The sequence below is a fragment of the Chelonoidis abingdonii genome, chromosome 22 (assembly GCF_003597395.2).
Source record: "Chelonoidis abingdonii isolate Lonesome George chromosome 22, CheloAbing_2.0, whole genome shotgun sequence".
Taxonomy (NCBI): Eukaryota; Metazoa; Chordata; order Testudines; family Testudinidae; genus Chelonoidis; species Chelonoidis abingdonii.
This window is the reverse complement of record NC_133790.1, coordinates 18,394,385-18,416,671: the sequence shown is the minus strand read 5'-3', so window position 1 is coordinate 18,416,671 and position 22,287 is coordinate 18,394,385. Positions and strand designations below refer to the sequence as shown.

General features: G+C 43.4%; 1 protein-coding gene across 1 annotated transcript in view; it reads left to right on the top strand.

The window, feature by feature from the left end:
- The first annotated feature begins 2,582 nt into the window (after positions 1-2,582).
- PPM1F (protein phosphatase, Mg2+/Mn2+ dependent 1F) overlaps positions 2,583-22,287 on the top strand; it is a 37,033-nt gene continuing 17,328 nt past the window's right edge. Inside the window, exons 1-2 of the mRNA XM_032776906.2 lie at positions 2,583-2,882; positions 16,174-16,304. Coding sequence (XP_032632797.1) covers positions 2,707-2,882; positions 16,174-16,304 — 307 coding nt within the window. The 5' untranslated portion in view covers positions 2,583-2,706. The remainder of the gene's footprint in view (positions 2,883-16,173; positions 16,305-22,287) is intronic.

Genomic DNA, 22,287 nt, shown 5'->3' with positions numbered 1-22,287 from the left:
GAATATCCACCAGCTTTGGGGGGATTGTCTGCCCGATTCTTTGCAGTTCACCCTAATTGAGTGACTACAGCTGGTCCCCACTGGGACCCTGGTCACACAAAGCTTTTAAAAATAGTTTTGCAAAAGTAATTTCAAACTCTGAAAAATTTCTGATCACCGCAGTAGTTGATTTAAAAAAAAATCCTGAAAGATTAATAAATTTCTTCTTTTTTGTTCAAATTTTGATTTTTTTTTAAGTTGTTTGACATTATTAATATAGACTAGATCTGCTTCTGCCCCTTCTGTTGGACTACTTAATAGGATTTTGGAATAGGTTTAAAGTGTGCTACTTCCTAGTCACACTGCCCTCATTAACACAGTAGGGGAGAGGAGACAAATGGCAGAAACATGGAAATACAGAAAACGTCTGTTAGTCTATAAGGTACCACAGGATTCTCTGCTGCTTTTACAGATTCAGACTAACACGGCTACCCCTCTGACACATGGAAATACAGAGGATCAAGTGGTTCATTGATGGAATATATAAGACTGAGTTGCTTAAGCTCCAATATTGTGAAGACTTATGAACAATGGAACTCGTGCTTAAAGTTAAACAGATGTGTAAGGCTGTGCAGCAGGGGTACTTTATTTCCTTGAAGATGTGGCAGATATCCATTTTGAAAAGAATCACTTGTGGGGAAGGAACCCGCTATAGCTGAGAATGTGAGTGTTCTTAAAGCCAAGGTTTATCATTTCAGGGGGAATGGAAACCAAAGTTGGGATATGAACATCAGGGCTTGAAAAACTTCCATAACACCTACAGTGCCAATAACTAAGTGTAGGTGAAAAATACCTATGCTGCCTCTAACCCACAAAACTATGCACCCCCCCTGAGCCATACATATTTAGTTTACACTGGTATGTCTTAACTCCCACTCCTAAACCATTAGTAACTTCTGTCCCTGTAACCTGATGGATGTACCTGCCAGTTAATGTGTTACGGGTGAGAGTAAATTGCTCCCTGCACCAGGCCCTGTGCTCTAGCACGAGAGCATCTGCCTCGCAGGGTTAACCAAAACTCTGTTGTACTGCAGTATCACTAGGCTTAGGGGAAGACTCTTACTTTAGAATGAGGTCATAAGGGAATCTTGTCCCCTTGGCTCCTCAAGTGAGCACGTGCACCAAATGTCTGAAGCTTCCCTGCATGCCTACTGAGCAGGATTGCTGTGGTAATACCTCAGCAGCGGAGCTAAGGAACCAGAATTTGTAGCCTGTGGACAATTTCCCATCTCCAAAATGGATGGGCCATTACACAAAGTAAAAGTATTTCCCCATGCTTACTCCCCACCACCACCACCCCCTACAGGGCTTGGCTACACTGGTGCTTTACAGCGCTGCAACTTTCTCGCTCAGGGGTGTTAAAAAACACCCCCCTGAGCACAGCAAGTTACAGCGCTGTAAAGCACCAGTGTAAACAGTGCCCCAGTGCTGGGAGCGCGGCTCCCAGCGCTGTAAGCTAATCCCCACGGGGAGGTGGAGTACCTGCAGCGCTGGGAGACCTCTCTCCCAGTGCTGGCGCAGCGACCACACTTGCACTTCAAAGCGCTGCTGTGGGAGCATTCCCCCAGCAGTGCTGTACAGCTCTAAGTGTAGCCATACAGACACACAGTTCCTTACATCTCCTTGTCAATTGCTGGAAATGGGCCATTTTCATTACCACTACAAACAGTTCTTTTTCTCTCCTGCTGATAATAGCTCACCTTAACTGATCACACTCCTTATAGTGCAGGCAGGCAGGAGCCGAAGAGGGCAGTTGGCTGGCCTGCTTTCCAGTGTAACATTTGACCCAATCATATTACTCTGTGCTAGAGAATCACCGTTTTCCAGTGGGAAAGTGTCAGGCAGCTGGTCCTTGCAGCAGCACAGGGTGAGACAGGAAATGAGGTTGTGTGAAGCATTTAAAAAATCCTTTGCAATATTTTGTGTCTTTGATGGAAAAATTGAAAAGGGTGGTGGGGGGGGGGGAAAGGTTCTCGAGGTCAGCCCCCCGGCTCTCCCTAGGCCTTGGTCAGTGCTTAATTTGTAATGAAAGAGCCAGGGCTGGCTTTAGGCACCACGGGGCCCGATTCGGCAGAGGGACCACCTTCTGCTGCAGCAATTGAGCTGCCGCCAAAGACAGTGGCGGGACTTCAAAGGAGCTCCTTTGGGATGTTGCGGGGCCCAATTCCGGGGAATCGGCCGAATCACCCTAAAGCCGGCCCTCGAAAGAGGTGCTGGGGCTCAAGCAATCTCTTACATTTATAACTGGCGCAGCAAGCCCAGAGCGGTGTGTGCGGGAGGGCGGGGGAACTGTGAACAGCCTAGCCCAGAGGTGCTGGGGCTCATCTATGGCAAGCCAGGCTCCCACAAATTAAGCACTGGCTTTGGCTGAACTGCAGCAGGCAGCTCCCTGTGTAAACACCCCTCCCCGCGAAGCCAGAGCCGTCCCCACCCGCTCTTCGCGCCCATTCAGCAGCTCCCGCCCTGCCCCAGACACCAGTTACACACACCCCTGCCGGATGGCTCCTGGCCCCGCCCCCTGCAGCCGGTCCCTCCCCGTTACCCTTAAAGCCGCCGTCTCGGGCCGTTGGTGGCCTCGCCCCGCAGCCTCCTCCGCCCGGCGGCGCGTGGCGCGCCCCGCTGCAGGCAAGGCGGCTGCCGCGCCCGCCGGGCCGTACCAACGTGGCCATGGCCTTGCCCGCGGAGGCCGCCCGGGGTGTCCTGGGCTCCCTCCTGCGGGACTTCCCGTCCCCGCTGGGCCCGGAGGATCCCCTGCCCTGGAGCGCGCAGGGCAGCGCCGCCCTCAGCAGGGCCGAGGCGCCGGGGGAGCTGGCGGAGCTGGCCAGGCGCTTCCTGGGTGGCAGGTGAGAGTGGGGGCGGGAGGCTGTACCCGCCAGCCGGGACTGCGCGGGAGGGTGAAGCTGCGCTGGGGCTGTGCCCCTCAGCCGGCGTGAGGTGAGGACGGGAGGGGCTGGGAGCTGGGCCTGTCAGCTGGAGCTGGGGGGAGAGATAGTAGAGCGGGCGGGGGGCTGGGCCTGTCAGCTGGAGCTGGGGGGGGACAGTAGAGCTGCGGGGGCTGGCAGTGGGCTGTGCTTCTCTGCTGCGGGGGAGACAGTACCGGGGGGGGGGTCGGGGCTAGCTGGTGGCTGTGCCTGTCAGCCAGGCCTCGGGAGGGGGGCACAGTAGAGCTGGGGAGGCTGTGCTTGTTAGCTGTGATTTGGAGGGCAGTAAAGCAGGGGGAGTATGGGGGGGGACTGGAGGGGACTGTGCCCATTGGCCAGGGCTGGGGGGGAGGGGCGACACACTAGAGCTGGAGAGGGCTGGGGAGTCTGTGCCTGTTAGCTGTGGCTTGGAGGGCAGTAAAGCAGGGGAGTATGGGGGGGGAGTTGTGCCTGTCGGCTGGGAGGGACTAGAGGGGGCTGTGCCCATTAGCTGAGGTGGGGGGCACACAGTAGAGCTGGGGAGGCTGTGCCTGCCAGCCAGGAGGCGGCTGGGGGGACGAGGACGCCTGTGCCCGTCAGGTGGGGATGAGAGGGGGCTGTGCCCACTGTGTGAGAGGGGGAAGAAAGGAGAGTGTTGTGTCCACTGGGAATGGGGACTGTTAGTGGGGGGGGGTGTTAAGTAATGTGGGTGTATGATTGGGTGGGTTGGTGGAGGGGAGTGAGGAGCTGTACCATGTCTCTTTTCTTATGCCCATGGGTTAGGGCACATGCTCTGTTTTCGGGAAGCACCGAGTAACTGGCTCTCTGCCCTATGTGGTGCTGAAAGCTGAGCCATCTGTATTGCACTGACACTTCCACCTTTACATGGTAGGGTTGGGAGACCCTGTGTCCAGGGTGCCTATGCAGGCTTGACAACACTCCTTGAAATCATCTGGGGCATGAACCAGAGTGACAGGCACCCCATGGTAAGCAGTGAAACTGGTACAAGGTGGCAAAGGTGTGCAGAGCTCTGTTGGTGTAACTGCAGAGAGTGAAGCTCCATGCATGCAAACAGGAGTATTGGCGAGTCTAGGATAGGAAAACTTTGCTATCACCTGTTGAGTTGCACTGGTGTTCTCCACACTGAAAGCTTTAGGTGGACTGGCATGTGTGATTAGACTTGCTCTGAGCCAGGTTACATGACATAACACACCAGCATCCTATTTGTACTAGGATTTCTAGTGTTGCTAATGTCCGTGGAACTTAACAGATGTGTGGTATGGTAGGAAATCATTAGAAAACATCCCTAACCTTCACATCCCTTGGTATTGTTATTGTGCTATCTACTACTTGAATTGGACTAAGTTTAAAGAGATGCTGTCTTGAAATCTAATTAGTATTAAAAAAACAAAACAAACCTAAACACGAGGCTTTTTAATATATATTCTCCTCTGACCCCTGCAAACTTTTGTGCTTTTACAGTCTCCTTTTCTTTTTAAAATGTTTCTTTCTTTTTGCTTTGTGACAGATGCACATAAATGGGGGAAACTAAAGGTCCCAATCCTCCAAATGGATTTATGTGGATAAGCCTGGGATTTCAGAGTGGGTCTCGGTAGGTGCTATGTTCCACCCATGTGTAGATCCAGTTGCAGGATCAAGGCTTAAATGATTGACTCAGCATGGAACACAGCTCACTTTCCACAAAGGGCTGTCAAATGCACAAAATAAACTGAAAAAACACAATTTTTCAGACTTACCCAAGCAGACTGCAATTGAAGTATGATACTTCTAACTAGAATAGATACAAATATTTAGACAGAGTTGACATTGTCATTTTCAGCTTCCAAGATTGCAATTCTTAACAGCTTGCCATTACAAACTTATGCTCCTTTGGTGATCCTACATCACAGTTTCAAGGAAAATATTTTTTTCTCCTTGATCCTAATTGATGGAGGCTCCTTCTCATAGACTCATAGATTTTAAGGTTTGAAGGGCCTATCATGATCATCCAGTCTGACCACCTGCAGATTGCAGGACACAGAACCTTGCCACTCACTCAAGTAGGGCCCGTAACCTCTGGCTTTGTTGTTGCTTTATAATTTAAGCAGTAAATGATGATTCTCTACCCAGCCAGAACAACCATATTATCTTATTCATGTGACCCTTTGACCTCTGATTCTCTTCCCTCATATTGTCTATCTTTCTGTTTGTTACATTTTGTCTCTGGTAAATACTTCAGAGTAGGGACCATATTTTATATGTTCTGCAAAGCACCTACCACAGTCTGTGCTTTATAAAAGGTAATAATTACAGGTGACTTGCAGAAGAATGCTGTGGATTTTATGTAGATCTTCATGGAGTCTTCTAAATAAAAAGATGGCTTTGTGCCGTCAAAGCAGCTAGGGATTAATGAAGTGAAGAATGAGAGAAAATTAAGATTGCTTCCATTTAGGTACACACACCTCCCTAACGTATGTAAACTATGTATCCAACTTTCTGGTATGTGTGTGGTGGGATGACATTGGGTAGGGTTTTCAAAAGCATCCAGGTCATTTAGGAGTATCAGTCCTATTGACTTTCTTAGCAGCTTACGCTCCCAAGTCACCTAGGTGACTTTGAAATTCACATCTATTTGTTCAATGACATAGGGGCTAAAACTCAAGAGTTCCTGGCCCCACTGCAGTGCTGACCTCTAGACCACGCTTGTCTCTTTGACAAATGCAATAATTTTATTTTCAGCACTTGAGTGCATAAAACGCATAGCTTTGAAAGGATGTAAGTTTTCTCTGAAAAAGTCAAACATTTTAACATAATCCTTTAAGTGTTTTTTAAAAAAATGCAACTACAATATATTCCTCTAATATCAGGGGCCTAAAACCTGCGATTGTCAGGCTATTATAGCTGGTGTATTAGTTTAATACTCTAGAGCTTTCCAACACTAGAAATGCAAATTAAGTTTCTGATTAAAGTCAGAAGTGAAAATTAGTGTAGTGATCTCAAGACAGTCCCCATTTATGAACTTGTAACGGAGTTGTCTTTGATCAGAGCACTGTTTAATGAAAGTGTTGTATTTTAAGTTGGATCTGAAATAAATGGTGTGCTCTGTGATTTCCAAACTGTTCATAGATAAGAGTGGTTCTGAATATGCACTTTATGGATCCCACCGATACACGGTGGTGCATGTCTTGAACAAACACCCAGCCAACTAATCACCAAGTGAACCAAGATGATGATCCTAAAAGGAACTCTGTGCAGGAAAAAGGAGCTCTTTGTGTTTTGGTCACCTGAGAAAGAACTAACTTTTAGAAATTAGGGCTTTTGCTAGTTACAGCTGCAAATTCAGTACTGTTCTTGTGTGAATCAGTGAAAGTGGAGAGTCCATGCTGCTTTTGCAGTGCTTTCATCCTGCGTATCACTCATGCTGTTTACACAGAAAGGAGCTTGTCCTGCCAGTAGCAGAATTCTTCACATACCTGGCCTCCAGCCAGTTGTGATTACACAGCCTATGTCTGAGAGTTCCTTGATTCCCAAAACCTCATTCTAATAGTCCCCCCACCACCACCCTGAGTTATTTGTTCTTGGTCTACTACTAGAAATATTGAGAGAGATAGGCAAGGCAGCTGTGTAATAAAGCAGAGTAGATAAAAATGGCATAGGGATCCACAACACACTTCTTCCTTGTGGAACATGCTGAAAAATCAGAAATAACTCTTTAATAAAGGACATAATCATTTCATATTATCCCCTGTCTTGCCATAGAAGGCAGAAAAGTGAAGCATAGAGTCTCGTGCAGCATTGCTTAGGCACAGTACAGATAAGTCTAAAATGCCAGATATTGGGGTCCCACTACAAAAAAAGGTTTTGCCATTCAGTTTGTGCTCTTGGAGCTGATGCCACTCTGGAACCAGAGGTGAAAAACATAACTCATTCCCAAAAGGGCTGCCATGTAATGGAGGTGGTCATCCAAATATTTGCATACAAGGGCAGAGAAATGATTTCGGGAAAGAGAGAATTTTGTCGACACAGGGCTCTCTCTACCAGAGGAAGACTCTGGTATTCTGGTAGCACGCAGCCTCATTTTTCATATACTTAACACTCTAGACTGATGGTTTCATACAGTCTCTCTCACTCCTCCTCCCAACCATACTGAGGCTTTGCACAATAAATCATAATATAGTTTTAAAGGATAAAGAATCACAATAAGATTTTGAAACTAAAACCCAGAAGAACAAATGGGGAAGACAGAAAAGAAAGGGTTCTAAAGGCCATAATTTAAAAGAGAGAAAAAGCTATTAGATGCATTATGGTGTGGTGAAGGCTGTCTGTAGTCAAGGATGGGAGCAGGTTACGAAACTTAAGATCATCACAGCATAGATCCAGTCACCTGTTGCTGTAAGATCATTGTCAGTACAGACACTTATCAGGAATAGGCTCTAATATAGACAGACCTACCACTGTTAGACTTTAAGAAAACAGGAGGATCAATTTAAAGCTTGGTGGTCATTCATTTCTTCTAGTTTGAGATAGAATTGTACGAGAAGGTTTTATGTAGTGTGAAATTTTGGCGCTACAATATCCAATTTCTGTGGTGAAGAAGGGCCTTCTAGGTGATCAGATTGCAGTTTGGAATGAAGCTCTGCCTGTAATTATTTTAATAATCTCTGCTCTGTCAGTTACTTCATTTCCATTATAGGCAGCATTGGTGTGCAGGGCAACTCCTGAGTCCATATGGCACTGACAAAACACACCAGAAGGTTGAGATCTATGAAGTGCTCTAATGTTCTGCACTCTAACTGCCCTGTGTAAACTCTGCTAGTGCATTCTAAAATCTCCTATGTTAATACAATCTAGATTACATTAATATAAACTAGGTATCCTTAGAGTGCACCAGCTGCATCTGCACACAACTGCAGAGCACTTTACAGATCACACCCTTCTGGTGTGCTTGGCTGCACTACATAGGCCAGGTCTACACTGAGACTTTAAATCGGTTTAATGGCCGATATACCGATTTAACGCTGTATCCGTTCACACGACGTCGTCATTAATATCGAGTTAAACGGCTCCTTAAATCGATTTCGGAACTCCTCCCAAACGAGAGGAGTAGCGCTAAATTCGATAGTGATAACTCGGATTAGGGTTCGTGTGGACGGAAATCGACGTTATTGGCCTCCGGGCGGCATCCCAGAGTGCAGCACTGACCGCTCTGGACAGCAATCTGAACTCGGATGCAGCGGGCAGGTAAACAGGAAAAGCCCCACGAACTTTTGAATTACATTTCCTGCTTGCCCAGCGTGGAGCTCTGATCAGCACGGCTGGCAATGCAGTTTGAAATCGAAAAAGAGCTCCAGCATAGACCGTACGGGAGATACTAGGTCTGATCGCTGTATGGGGAGACAAATCTGTTGTATGCAGCTCCGTTACAGAACATGAAATGCCAAAGCGTTTGAATAAAAAACTCCAGGATACACAGCGCTGTGTGACAAGCGTAACGGGAAGCCAGAGACTCAAATGGACGCTCATGAAGGGAGGGAGGGGGTACTGAGGACTCCAGCTATCCCACAGTCCACAGCAGTCTCTGAAAATTATTTGCATTCTTGGCTGAGCTCCCAATGTCTGTAGGTTCAAACACAGTGTCTGGCGTGGTTCAGGGAACAGCTCCTCAGTTTATTTCCCCCCACCACCACGTGAAAAAAAAAAGGGAAAGATTGCTGTGCTATGGCGTTTGCTCAATGCACTCCGCGAAAAAGGCGCCAAAGGGTTGTCTGCTGCCTTCACAAAGGGAGGGGTGAGGCTGTACCCAGCACCACCCGGGGCAGTGTTTTCTGCCCCATCAGGCACTGTGCTCTCAACACGGAAGTGGGAACTATGGGATAGCTGAGGAACAGCTACCCACAGTGCACCGCTCCTGAAATCGATGGTAGCTTTGGACCATGGACGCAAACAATCGATTTTGGGATCCCACTGTGGACGCGCTAAACCGATTTTATTAGATCTGTTTTGTAATATCGGTTTAAGCTAATTCGAAATAATCGTGCAGTGTAGACGTACCCATAGACAAGCCCAGAATTCATGGACTGGCAGCATCCTTGTTTCTTGAGATTGCATCCAGTGTTGCTGTTTGGCAATCTAATGCAAGGAAAAACACTTGTTGCCTCTGGAGGGAGCCGTGTTCTGACATCCACTAGTAGGAGAAGGGTTGCTGTGGCAGGGCTTTTGAGAGGAATGAGTGGAAAACTAAATGGGATTCTGCAAAGGACTCCTGAGGACCACCGGTTTTACAATTTATGATGAAGAAGCAGCTAGCTAGCTCAAGCCCAATCTAACTCTTGCTCTCAATACCCTCTGTTGTCTTTATAGATGGCACTGTGAAGAATGGTTTTTTTATAGCTCTGTTATTATGCACAGCACTTTGCAGTCACAGGTCAAATACTTTCCTTGTCTGAGAGATTGTGCAGTCTGAGGCATTGATCCTGTAAAGACTTGCACATGGGCTTAACTTTATACACTGTGAGTAGTGCGATTTAACTCAACAGGATTGTTTGCATTCTGCCAAGTTAAACACATTCCTAAGCATTTGCAGAATGAGGGCTTGTGAGAGCTTAAATAATACTCTTATATTTTTTGTGGAATTTTTATTTGAAATATATTTCCAGGTAAAAGTCATCTTCCATGAAGACTTACAGAAAATGGGTCAATGTGTAAGGTATCCAGAAATGCTTTCGAGTAGCTTTAAAGGTTTTAATTAATCTGAAATTTTATTAGTTTACCCAAACTGGAAAATAAAGTGAAATGGGTCCCCTCCTAATGTAGAAATGTTCCAGATTCCCTTTTCAAAGGAGCTGAAATTTATTAGAACATGGTGGCTACTTGGTTACATACAATACAGAACACAAGCACATTTCCTGTTTGAAGAGACTCTACTACAATAATTGTTGTGAGACTCCTCCTAACTTTCTGTTTTGACCCTCTCCCCTACCGCCAATGCCTTTCTGACTGTTTTTTTGGTTTTAAACTTTTGTTTGCACGTACACATTCACCATCCTGTTCATGGTTTTCAATAAATGTCAAATATTTCCATTCTCAATAAGTGTTTGTCCTCTTTCTTTTTCCTTCAGTTAATGTTAAATTTCTGGTTTCAGAAAAACACTTCTTAAAAGGAAAATCTAAATTATTTTAATTTTGCCTCGAGATTAATTGTGACACTGATTCCACTAAATAGCAGTAACGCTCTGATCCAGCATTCCCATTTTTCAAAGGGTGCGTAATGTGCTTTTTATCTATTTCACCTTTTTCCCATTGCATCCCAATTTATTTTCCCTGACAGGGAGCCAAGTATTACTCAGAGATATACAGATTGTGTTCTGTGGGAAGTATGTGAGAGAAAAAGGGTGCAATAGTGCTGCCATACCTCTGCTACAGAGTACAGTTGCATAGGGAGAGAGAATAACTGGAAGTGCCTGGAATTATCTCAGAACTGGAAATAAATCTTAGAGTGGGGGAGGAAGGAACATTGTGCCTGCCTCTGGCTCAGAGCTTAACTTTGCTTTATGATAGCAAAGTCTTGACCATTACTTTAGTTCAGGCCTATGGTCTCATACCAGGCCTCTGATACTAAGGGTTTATATTTCAGGGCCTCCTCTTACTACAGCCTGCTCTTCTAAATCAGCTGCTGTTTCTCCATACAATCTCTCTCCCATGAGAAGAGAGAGAGATTGTAACTGTCCATTGCTCCCTTCCTCAGTTAATCAAAAAAACCTGAGAGAGCGCTAATCACAACATGTCATTTGTGTTGTTCTAGCCCAGGGGTAGGCAGCCTATGGCAAAGAGAAAGTGTAACATCTTACCACAGCATAAGGTGGCATGCGAGCTGATTTTCAGTGGCACTCACACTGCTCGGGTCCTGACCACCAGTTGGTGGGCCTCTACATTTTAATTTAATTTTAAATGAAGCTTCTTAAACATTTTAAAAACCTTATTTACTTTACATACAACAATAGTTTAGTTATATATTATAGACTTAGAAAGAGACCTTCTAAAATCGTTAAAATGTATTACTGTCATGCAAAACCTTAAATTAGAGTGAATAAATGGAGATTCAGCACACTTCCAACTTCTGAAAGGTTGCCAACCCCTGTTTTAGCCACCCACTGGCTAGGCTGTCAGTGGCACTGGACACTCAATCGACATAGCGCACCGCAGCCCAGAACCTCTGAGTGATCTGCCAGCTTCTGCCTCCCAAATAGCTGGGATTACAGGCACACACCACTGTGCCTGGTATGGTAGATAGTGCTGCTAGTAAAACACTATAAAATATAGCTCAGAACTACTAGGTTCATTTCAGGTTTAAAAAGGATACTGCAAAGCTATTTTTCCACAGCTCGCTTGGCAGTGTCCTGCTCTTCTTCCTGAAAATGCTAAGGAATCTTCAGTGAATTTCCTTTTGGGGGCTGAGTGGTAATTGGCAAGAATGGAAGGATGTGATGTGATGGTTTGTAATTCTTTCCTTCGCTCAGAGGGCGTAATCTACCAGGAATGTTGCACACTTCCTGCTATTAGAGGTCTCAGTGAGACTTGTGCATTACAGCATTTCCTGTGCTTTAAAGTTCTGTCTAAGGTCCAGCCCATACTGAGTCAAGGCTTTTGAAGGTAGAACCCTGCTGAGCCTGGAACCAAAGTATTGAACACTATTCTAATGTCAACTAGAAACCTGGTTTAGCTTTCAAATTCCATTCACAAGGCACCATTGGTAAGTCTGGAAAAGATCCTTAACTGTGGCTCTTAATGGCCATTAAAATATACTGTGATTTTTCTTCCTGTTTCACCCATTTTCTTTCCTGCTGTTTTCCTCATAATATTTTCTGTTTCCATCTCTGAAGATATGACTAATATTGACATTTAATCATGGTACAAACACTTGCACCATTTCTAGGCTAAGAAAAAAGGTGTGATGCTAGAATATCTTAGGTAACATATTCTAACTAATAATTTGTCTACATTAGATGTGTCAAACATATCTGGCTGAATGAAAGCTCAGATGGGAGTATAGGCTTTAACTTAACCAGCCTAGCACAGGTTAATGTATATGCTACTTTGTCTACACTAGACTTTTCAAACATGTTAACACCTTTACATCATAGGTCTTGTCTACACTACTGCCTAAGTCGATATAAGTTATGTCGCTCAGAGGTGTGAGCCCCCACCTCCCCCACAGCAACATAACTTACAACAACTTAGCATGGTGTATGCACTGCATTATATCAGCAGCAGATGCTCTCCTGGTCACGTAGCTTTCACCTCTCATTTACATGGAGTAATTACATTGACAGGAGAGCATTCTCCTGTCGATGTAATGCATCTTCACCAGACATGCTGCTGATTTAGTGCTGTAGTGAAGACAAGCCCTTAGTCTGACAAGGCTGAAAGCCTGACTTCCTATGCTATGCCTTGTTCTGCAATGCAGAGACTAGCTGTGCAGCTGACAGTTGCTGAAGCATTCTTGCACTCGTGTTGTATTTAATTCTCCTTCGTTCCTCCTTCCCCTTAAAGATACAGTAGCTCAAAAAAGGGGGGAAATAGAACATTTGTTGCATTTCTACATAAGTTGACTGCATTTCTCGTTTGCAAGGTGGTCTTGAAACTTCGAGTTGTCCATTGTGTCAGCCTAGTCGTGCTAGCATATTCCTAGTAAGCAGATGTGGTTTGCTTTTGTTGGTTTGGATTGGATAGGAAAACAAAGACCTTTTCAGGCTTAACCATGCACTAAAAGAAATGGCAAAGTAGCTTCTGGTTTTCCAGTGCTCTGAAATGAAAGGAGGACTGCAAATACACTTCTTTGTGGTTTTGGAGTATTGAAGTCACTCTCAAACTAAAGTAGGATATCCCTGCTACAGAACATTGTGTAAAACAAGCTTCTGTATTAGCCGCCAGCTGATCTGCATGAAGAATTCTGTTTGCTGTAGCAGGAGGCACATGTGGCCATGAATACTGGACAAAGTCTGTCTGTCTTTCAGTAAGGATTTTTGAAATACAGTGAAAGCTGTTTTCTCTGGCATGTTGGGTGAATGGGGGGTGCTTGTAAGTGAAAAATGCCAGTTAAATAAAAGGAAGGAAGTTTGGGTGCAGGAGGGGGCTTAGGGTGCTGGATCCAGGGGGTGCTCACCTTGGGCAGCTCCCCACAAGTGGCAACCTGTCCCAGCTGCTCCTAGACAGAGGTGTGGCAGGCACTTCTGCACACTGCCCCCACCCTGAGCGCTGGCTCTGCATCTCCCACTGGCCAGTAACCACACCCAATGGAAGCTGCAGGGGTGGCACCTGCAGGCAGAGGCAGTGCACAGAGTTGTCTGCTGCGCCTTCACTTAGGAGCAGTCGGAACAGGTCGCTGCTTGCGGAGAGCCGCCTGAGATGAGCACCCCCAGATATAGGACCTTGCACCCCCTTCCATACCCCAAGCCTCCTACACCTCAATCCCTTGCTGGCCCCGCACCAACCGGACTATAAACCACACTTTCAATGAAGATCAGAAATGCTGGTTTATAGACATTTCCGGTTGGTGAAGTGTTGGATAAAATAGCTTTTACTGTACATTTGAGCTCTTAACACCACTAGGAACTATAAATGTTCTTTTAAGATTTGAAAACGGGTTTGAATCTTTATAGATCATTGGTTACACTAAAACCAGCCTATTTATGCAGGCCTTCCCAAACTCTTTCCGGGAAACCCTGCTCCCACCCAAACCTGTCCTTAACCTGATCAGGATGGCTTACTGTTTTACTTCTTTGGAGGCAGTGTTAATATCCTGTGTATATCCAGAGACTCTCAGAGCCATGTTTGAAGTCCTGTGTTCATGAACTTCTTCGTTCCCAGTATTCTTGTTTCTGTTCCACTGCGTCTCCTCCCAGAGATCCTCGGCAGTGAATTCTTGATGCCTGCTACACAGATATATTACATATGAAAGGATTATTTTGCAGTCTGTAGCCTGATTTAGGGTGTACTGATAATATTAATTTGGATAATATGGGAATTTAATTTTATTTGATTTTAATAATAATTATAATTATTATCAATATTAATTAGTATGAATTTTAGGCTCACCAATATGTTTGATCAGAAGATAAAAGTTCTTGTCTTGAATCAGGCTCCACAGAATTTATAAATGACCCTCAGGGGTAAGAGAGGAAGCTCACAGTGAGACAGATATAGCCTTAAAGACTTTTTGTTAAAATTAATAATAGTAAGTAAATGGTAAGATACCCAGAGTTACAAACTTACAATTGCATTACTGCTACTCAAAAGATACATATGATAATATAGTATTATATTCAACAAAGCTTTTGTTAATATACTTACACCCTTCCTTGATAACCTGGTGGTAAGAAACACAGGAACAGCCTTGTGGTTCAAGTTTCTCAATTGTTGAGTGAGAGATGCAGTGCATAGAAAATGTTGAGAGCTATCAAAGCTGACTAGGGTTTACTTGACTCACTAAACTTAAATCAAAACCTAATAAACTAAGAATAAAACTTAGGGAAACCAAGCTTAGCCTAGTTCCTTTGAAACTTAAAGTTTAAGAATAACAAGTATAGCCTACTAATAGTAGCAGTCATCGTAGATAGATAGAGTGGAGGAAGTAAGTGAGACTAGAGTAAAGTGAGAACTGGAGTCCTCTATTGAGGTGGGTCACCTCTTTTATAGGGCAAAGTGCTGGAAATCCTTCCTCCTATGCCCAAATTCCATTCCTCACTCACAAAATGTTAGGGTACACTTACCCCATAGGCTAATATCTGTGTGCGTATTGATGACAGGTATGTACGCACATCAGTCTCTTGTGTACTTGTTAAGTCTGTGGGTACAATATTGAAAAACCCCATATTCCATTCTCCATTGGTCTAGATAAAAGGTCATAGACATAGACATAGGCATGGATACTCATCTATTTAGATAACAAGCTATAGGTCAACTTTGCTTTCTGAGTAAAAAGTCTTAATATAGATATGCTAACTTTGCTTTAGCTTAACATACAAGATATGGCCTGTAGGCCTCTCGCATTACAGCCAAACTTACTTTAATATAAATCTATAAACCTATTACAATAAACCAAATTCTTAAACTATAAGAAAATATATCTATGTATATATGTATGTGTCAAGTATCAGAGGGGTAGCCGTGTTAGTCTGGATCTGTAAAAGCAGCAAAGAGTCCTATGGCACCTTATAGACTAACACTCTTTGCTGCTTTTGTATGTATGTGTGTGTATATATACATGCAAGCAAGCAGGTTAGTCCTGTAGGCTACAAGTCGCACAACTTTAAAGTTGTAACAGGCTTGCCTTGAATCTGCAAATTCATTATTTAAAGCCTTATCGTGAGTCTCTTGTGTGTATCATATAAAACTCTGACTGTGCATGTACTATATCTGTTCAAATCCTAATCCACAGTGGACAGAATAGACACTTCTTTCAGTTCCACCCTGCACTGGTTTTGTGGATCCTCAGCTCAGGAGAACCTGGGGACTGTAATGCTAGAGGCAAAACATTCCAACCTCTCTCTGACCTATGCTGTGCTAAGATGTTACACGTTCTCTTTGCATAAAAATTCAGTCACCTTTCCCTTCACCCATCCAAAGTGTATTGGAGCTCTGGATGCTACGTGTTTAGTAATGTGTGCCCATACTGTATCCTGGGATTCTAATATGCTTTGTAATAACAATGGATAATTATCCACATTTCAAGGAAGAAATTAGCAAAGACCCACCAAAAGAAATGAGTATTGGGGGTGGGAAGGTGAATAACTCTCATCATATCTGTTTAAAAATAAATGAATAAGACATGGCACACAGTGAGAGAAGCAAAGTGCCTGAGCTCAGTCCTAACAAGGCTCTTTAAGTAACAGTTCCTATCACAGAATGCAAGAGCACAAGATGTAGTCTGAAAGAATAAAAATGAGGCAGCAGTTTGAAATCACACTTCATGCACCTCCTGCCCCTGTGTTCTTAAGGGAACTGCTTTTCTTTGAGTCTAAACTGAGTTTAGAGACTTAAAAAGGTCTTTGTATACTACAAATACTGGTAATAGTAAAGTGTGACACTTGTTACATCCCTGACCAGGAGTCACAATTATTGGTGGTTGCTGGAGCTTTCTAACTTTTTGAGCCATGAGGTTACCAACTTCAGGAAGGCCACGGTTCGGTTTAAATTTAATACAATATATTTCTTTTTTTTCTTTTCTTCACCTCAGGGATGCACCGCCTCTTCTTGCAGCATCTTTGATCCAGTCTGCAATTGATGAGGTGCTACAGACTGATCTTTCTGTTTTTAAGAAGCAGAGTGTGGAAGAGGAGGAAGAGGGAGACCAGGGGAAGTTCTCCTGTAAGTATAATATCCCTCTGTGGATTTCCACAGGGTGTCTGCTGAAACACTTGTAGTTTGAAATACTTCCTGGAATACCTGGTGGGATATTTTGGCAAGCCAATAGGGAGCAGAACTTTCATCACACTACAGAATGCGAGATGAAGGATGGTTTTGTGGTCAAGGGGCAAGCATGAAGTCTGGAGACTTGGACCAAAACTTTCAAAACATTACTGATTTGTGGTGCCCAATAAAGGGATGTGATTTTCAGAAAACGCCAAGCTACCTACTTCCTGAAAATCAGAGCTGAGTCACATTGGAAGGAGTAACTGCGCTCTAGCTCTGTTACTAAATGAAAAGACTTCTGTGAAGAGTTGATTCAGTCTTTCTTGAGTTGTTTGTTTCTTTACATGAGTAACCTTTTCAGTGATCAGCTAATGGTAGTCCATTAATGTGCCTTTTCAGTCCACGCTGGAATCAGTGGGGTCTCTACTGTGCAGCTACATTAAATATCATAAGTGCAACCCATTTAAATCTTTGAGCATCTGTGCCCACACTCAGGGTCAAGATGACAGCACCTATGGCCACGCTTGAGCTTGCAAGTGTCAAAATTTCAGGTCTTTACATTTGGTGAAACAACTATCTGAAGGGGAGTTCCAAAGAGGATGAAGTTAAGCTGTCCTCAGTGGTGGTAGATGACAGAGCAAGGAGCAATGGTCTCAAGTTGCAGTGTGGGAGGTGTAGGTTGGATATTAGGAAACACTATTTCACTAGGAGGGTGGTGAAGCACTGGAATGGGTTACCTAGGGAGGTGGTGGAATCTCCATCCTTAGAAGTTTAAGGCCCGGTTTGACAAAGCCTTGGCTGGGATGATTTAGTTGGGGTTGGTCCTACTTTGAGAGGGGGTCGGTCTAGATGACATCCTCAGGTCTCTTCCTACCCTAATCTTCTATGTTTCTATAAGATCATCAGTACTGTAAGGACCATGTGATGATTGGTGGAGAACTGTTCTTGGACCTTCTACCTGGTGCCTCCATTTTCTCACAACCAGCTGACATTGGGGTAGGGAACAGACGGTTGCGCACTGTTTGAGCACCATGTAACAACCAGTTCCATCACATTTATTGAGTAGAATTTTTAACTTTAAGCCTTACTAAACCTCCTTTTACCATTGATTTGGAGCTAGCGTGAGGGTCGGATGCTGCAGGAATCAGAAGCTAGAAATGGAAATAATCTCTTGGGTAATCTAGTCCATCCCAGACAATGAAATGTTATTTCCTGTTACACACGTTCTCCAGTCTGTTTTTTAAAGCCCTACAGGATGGGCTTCCACTTCTTACCTTGCAAGATTAATCCACTGGCCATCAGGTTCCATTGTCCAGAAATCTTTTGTGATATTCAGCTTAAATTTTCTTTCTTAATTTCATCCCATAACTCTTGGCTGTATCCTTTACAGCACCCTAAATATTTTCTCTCCCTCCTTGATGTGTACAGCCTTCATGTGTTTGTAGACTGTTATCACTCCCCCTCTTTATATGCAGAGAGCTGGTTTAAATCAAATTGGCCAAGACCTAAATTATGAGTGCTAGCTCTCCTCCTCCAGAGAATAGAAAAATTATGTGGTGGTAGACTTTAATAGAAACTGTGGGAAGGGAAGTGCAGGAAATATAAACAAAATTGTTTTTAAACACAGTCTTCTCAAGACATTTAGCAGGTTTTTAGTCCCACAGATTCAGGAAACATTTTTCATTCATAGGCCAACCCAGTTTGCTTTCTCAGAATTGAGCTGATAGTAAATTGGCTCCATCTCCTGGGATACTTGAAAACTGCAGGCCCTTATGTAAAGCTGAGCTACTTAGAATTATGATCATCTCTCAATAGCGGCAATCATTTCTTTATGAAACTGGCTTGTTCATTCCCACAGTATCCTAGATGACACTGTAGATGCCTCATAAGCCTTTCATAAATTTTCAGTCTCATGGGCCTCACTTCTGCCATTCTTACTCACTTGAGTAATACCTTTCTTTGAGAGCAGTCCCATTGATTTAAATAGAACTACTTAGAATAAGAATGGCAAAATAGCTCATGATGGACAAAGCACTAGTAAATCATAAGTATTCACTCACTGCTGCTGTTTTCTGATTCATTGGATTTAATCCTTTTGTATTCTGACTGTGCTAACAGAAGGTTGCCTAGAGGGGGTGCACAGTGGTGTTAACTGCCCATACTTCGTGTTTTTTGGGGGAAGGAGGGCAGAGTTGACTGCTACAGCTCCCAAAGTAGGTAGAACCAGTTAGTAAGAGATGGGATCGGGACTCTTCCCAGGCAGCCTCTGCCAGTGGGGTTCCTATAGAGCCTGGCTGGAATTTAAAGCTGCCTTCACCAGTTAGAATCCTCAGGGCAGTATGGTCATGATACTGCTGATTACCACCCTCTAGGATAATCTGCTTTCCAAAGCAACTCTCACACAGGGTTAAGGAGATTCAGTTTGTGCACTAGGCACTCAAGGTGAAAGTGTGGCTCAATATTTGTATCCCCTTGATTGGATTCTAGATGTGAGTTTCTCTCTTTTGGGGATATGGTTTGTGGAGGTTAGAATTCTGTAGCCAATGTGATTTCACCAGTGTAGTGCATGTCACTGAGTGAGAACCAGAGATCTATGTCACTGTGACCCTGTGTAGTCTAGAAAGCAAGTTTAAATGTTTTAAACGAGTCATTCTTAATGGCACTAAAAGAAATTTCAAAAACAGAAAGGTTTTGTTTGTTTGCCTATCTTTTTGAAGATGACCTTGTGTCACGGAGTCACCGGGCAATGCTCTGGAACAGCTCCCCACAACGCCAGTCAGGACTTTGGGGAGCCTCCTCTTCCTTGGAGCAGACTTGTTCAGGGCAAGAAGCTCACACGTCTTCACCTCCTGGGTCTCTCTTTGGAGCATTCAGCATCCTCTGCCCCTCCGTGTGCTTCCCACAGCGAGCCCACCCAGGCGGGGTCCGGGGGAAGCCACAGGGTTCTGCACCCCCACTTTGCAGTCAGACGTGACTCTCAGCCAGCAAAACAGAGGTTTATTCGATGACAGGAACAGGGTCTAAAACAGAGCTTGTAGATACAGCGAACCAGACCCCTCGGCCGGGTCCATTCTGGGGGGCAGTGAGCCAGACCCCTAGGTCTGCACTTCACTCCTCATCCCCAGCAAGCTCCAGACTAACCACCCCCTCCAGCCCCTCCTCTCTGCTCAGCTCCTTTCCCGGGCCAGGAGGTCACCTGATCCCTTTGTCTCCAACACCTTCAGTTGGCACCTTTGCAGAGGAGGGGCCCAGGCCATCAGTTGCTAGGAGACAGAGTGCCAGGCATTTAGGTGCACTGGCCCTTTGCTCTGCAGCAATCACACACCCTTATTCCACCACCTAGATACTTAAGAACTGCATAGGGGACACTGAGGCACCAACACAGTATTCAGAGCAAATATTAAGAACATTCCCAGTTCGTCACACCTTGCAAAAATTGTGTTAGTCTGAGCAGTGTGGTGTAAGGTAGGAGATGGAGGCACAAGTCCACTCAATTTAGACTTAATCAGTTTTTGCCTTTTATTTATAAATTTTCAGACATGATTTATTTATAGTTTCTGATCATATATTTGACAGATAATAAGTAGATAAGATGGAACAGCTTCCAGTCAACATTGAGCATTAAGTCTTGTGTAACCTGCGCAATACGCGTGTGGCAAGCTTCAATTGACATAACTTTTGCTGTCTATGCTATTTTTGTCATGTCTCCTTGTCACCGTACTACTGTTTTTCCTCAACACAGGGATTTTTTTTAGCATTAGATTTTATCTTCCTCTTCTATATGCCCTTCAGCACCATACATTCCATGAACAAATCACCTTTGTGCTGTCAGCTATGAGTATTATTTAAGTAAGCCTACATAAGAGAGAAATTGGCAAGACAACTCATGTCAAGCAAAAACCAAGCTATAGCCTTAATATAAGTATTTGCCTGGCCTGTCTGAGCTTGTTCACTACACATTATTTAATGTTAATAGTTTGATTAATGAAATGTAACCCTTATTTTTACCATTCAGCAGTTCTTCAAGTTTAAATATCATAATTCAATAAATGTATATCATCCTTCGTTATTTATTAATATAACTTCTACTTTTTATTTAAATAGAAAAGTTATGAAAAACATATCCTTAGTGTCATCATATTATCTTTCCAAACACTGGTTTCCAAGTAACTTTTTACTCAAAATTTAGCTTGTAAAACATTAAAAAAACTGTCAGTTAACTATGGCATGGAGTTCACAAACCACTTGAAACTTACCTAAAGAATAAAAACAAGAATGGAAAAATATAAAGCAAAACCAGAACAAAAATCACAGAAAAAAGAGAAATGAGATAAGATACGAAGGGACAGAAAAAATAGGAGTTGTGGAAAGAATATGGACAGAAAGCAAAAAGGACGCAAGCAACTATTCTAGAGTATGAGGGGATTGGGTGAGGGAGATAGCATGTGAAACTGTCCAACTAAGCACGTATCTGAACTATGTGTATGTGTTTTTTTTATTATGGTTTCCCTTGCCCTACTTTTTAGTTGCTTATTAAACCCACTTGTCTTAACTGTAGGGTAGAAGCCCTCTTTTACTCTGTTTATACAGTGCCTAGCACAATGGGGCCTCACTCCTCACTGATTCCCATATTTACTATTATAATACAAATGATAAATAACTTTGTTGATTTGCTAGGATATATTTTAATCTTTTTAAAAAGAGAAATTTTTGTCTTGAGATGAGACTTACCATATTAGACCAGAATACCATTGATCTTTCATGAAAATAGACTTCAAACTAATTTTAATAACTTGGGTTAGTGACACACTATCACTATATTGTTTAAATGCCTGGTTAAGGAAACATGCCTCAAAGGCGTTATGATGTGTAATGGTATGCATATTTAGCGTATATTAACCAGCATAAATTGATCTTCTCAATTTAAAAGTAGCTGCATATGTGGTGAATGCATTTCTCAGAATTAAATATCTTGCCTATTTAAAATTTCTAAAAATAAGTAAATCAAAAGTGATTATATCACAGACCAACCACTTGCCAAAATTTGATGCATTAAATCAAAGCTGTTTTCATTCTCAGGGTTCAAGAAAGTATCTGAAACTGGACATCCAGTATCATGGATAAGAGAACGTGCTTGAGAAACTGGAGTTAATGCTGAGACATTCTTTGTGCTAGCAAGAGTTGCTATAATATAGAAATTGAGAAGGTAGTTTACCCAGTAAAGAATTTCAGTGCTGTAAAGTAGGAAGATCTGTAATAGTTAATTGCTTTAGCTGTATAGATGCTCTACTCACCCTTTAAGCAAGTTGATTTAGCATTGGGTGATAGTCTTTACTTGGACAGCAAACTTAAAATTCCAGCCTACTTGAGTGGCCCTGCATTGCTAAGCTAGAAATTATCACAAATATCACAGTTTACTGCTCACCAGACTGAATGTTGGGATTAATGAAATTTGAGATGAGTCTAGGAAAGGATTCGAGTGTCTGGCTAGTACTTTTAATGTTGCTCTCTGTGGGTGTTGTGATTCTGCTCTGTAAAGGCAAAGCAGTAGTGTGGCCCTCTGTCCCTCATGCTTTTAACATCTGATATAGTTCACTTTCTATGTGAAAATGATTGAAGACAACAGTATAAACACTTCTGCAGTCTGATTATCCTGGGCTACTACCCAGTTGATCCCTCGAGTGATGCATTCTGTATGTATCCATTGTTTTCAGTGACTATAATTCAACTGCACATAACCCAGGTCTAACCCAGACTAATATTTGCCACCTGTATCAAGACAACAACAGCCGTGTGCACAGTCTTAGAGTTTTCTGATCTGCATCTAATTTTCTTTATAAACAGATAGACTTCCACTAGTATGCACAATCCATTGCACTCACAATTCCCAGTACTGGATCTTTTATGTCTAATCTAGTAAACTGACTTTGATCCTCGT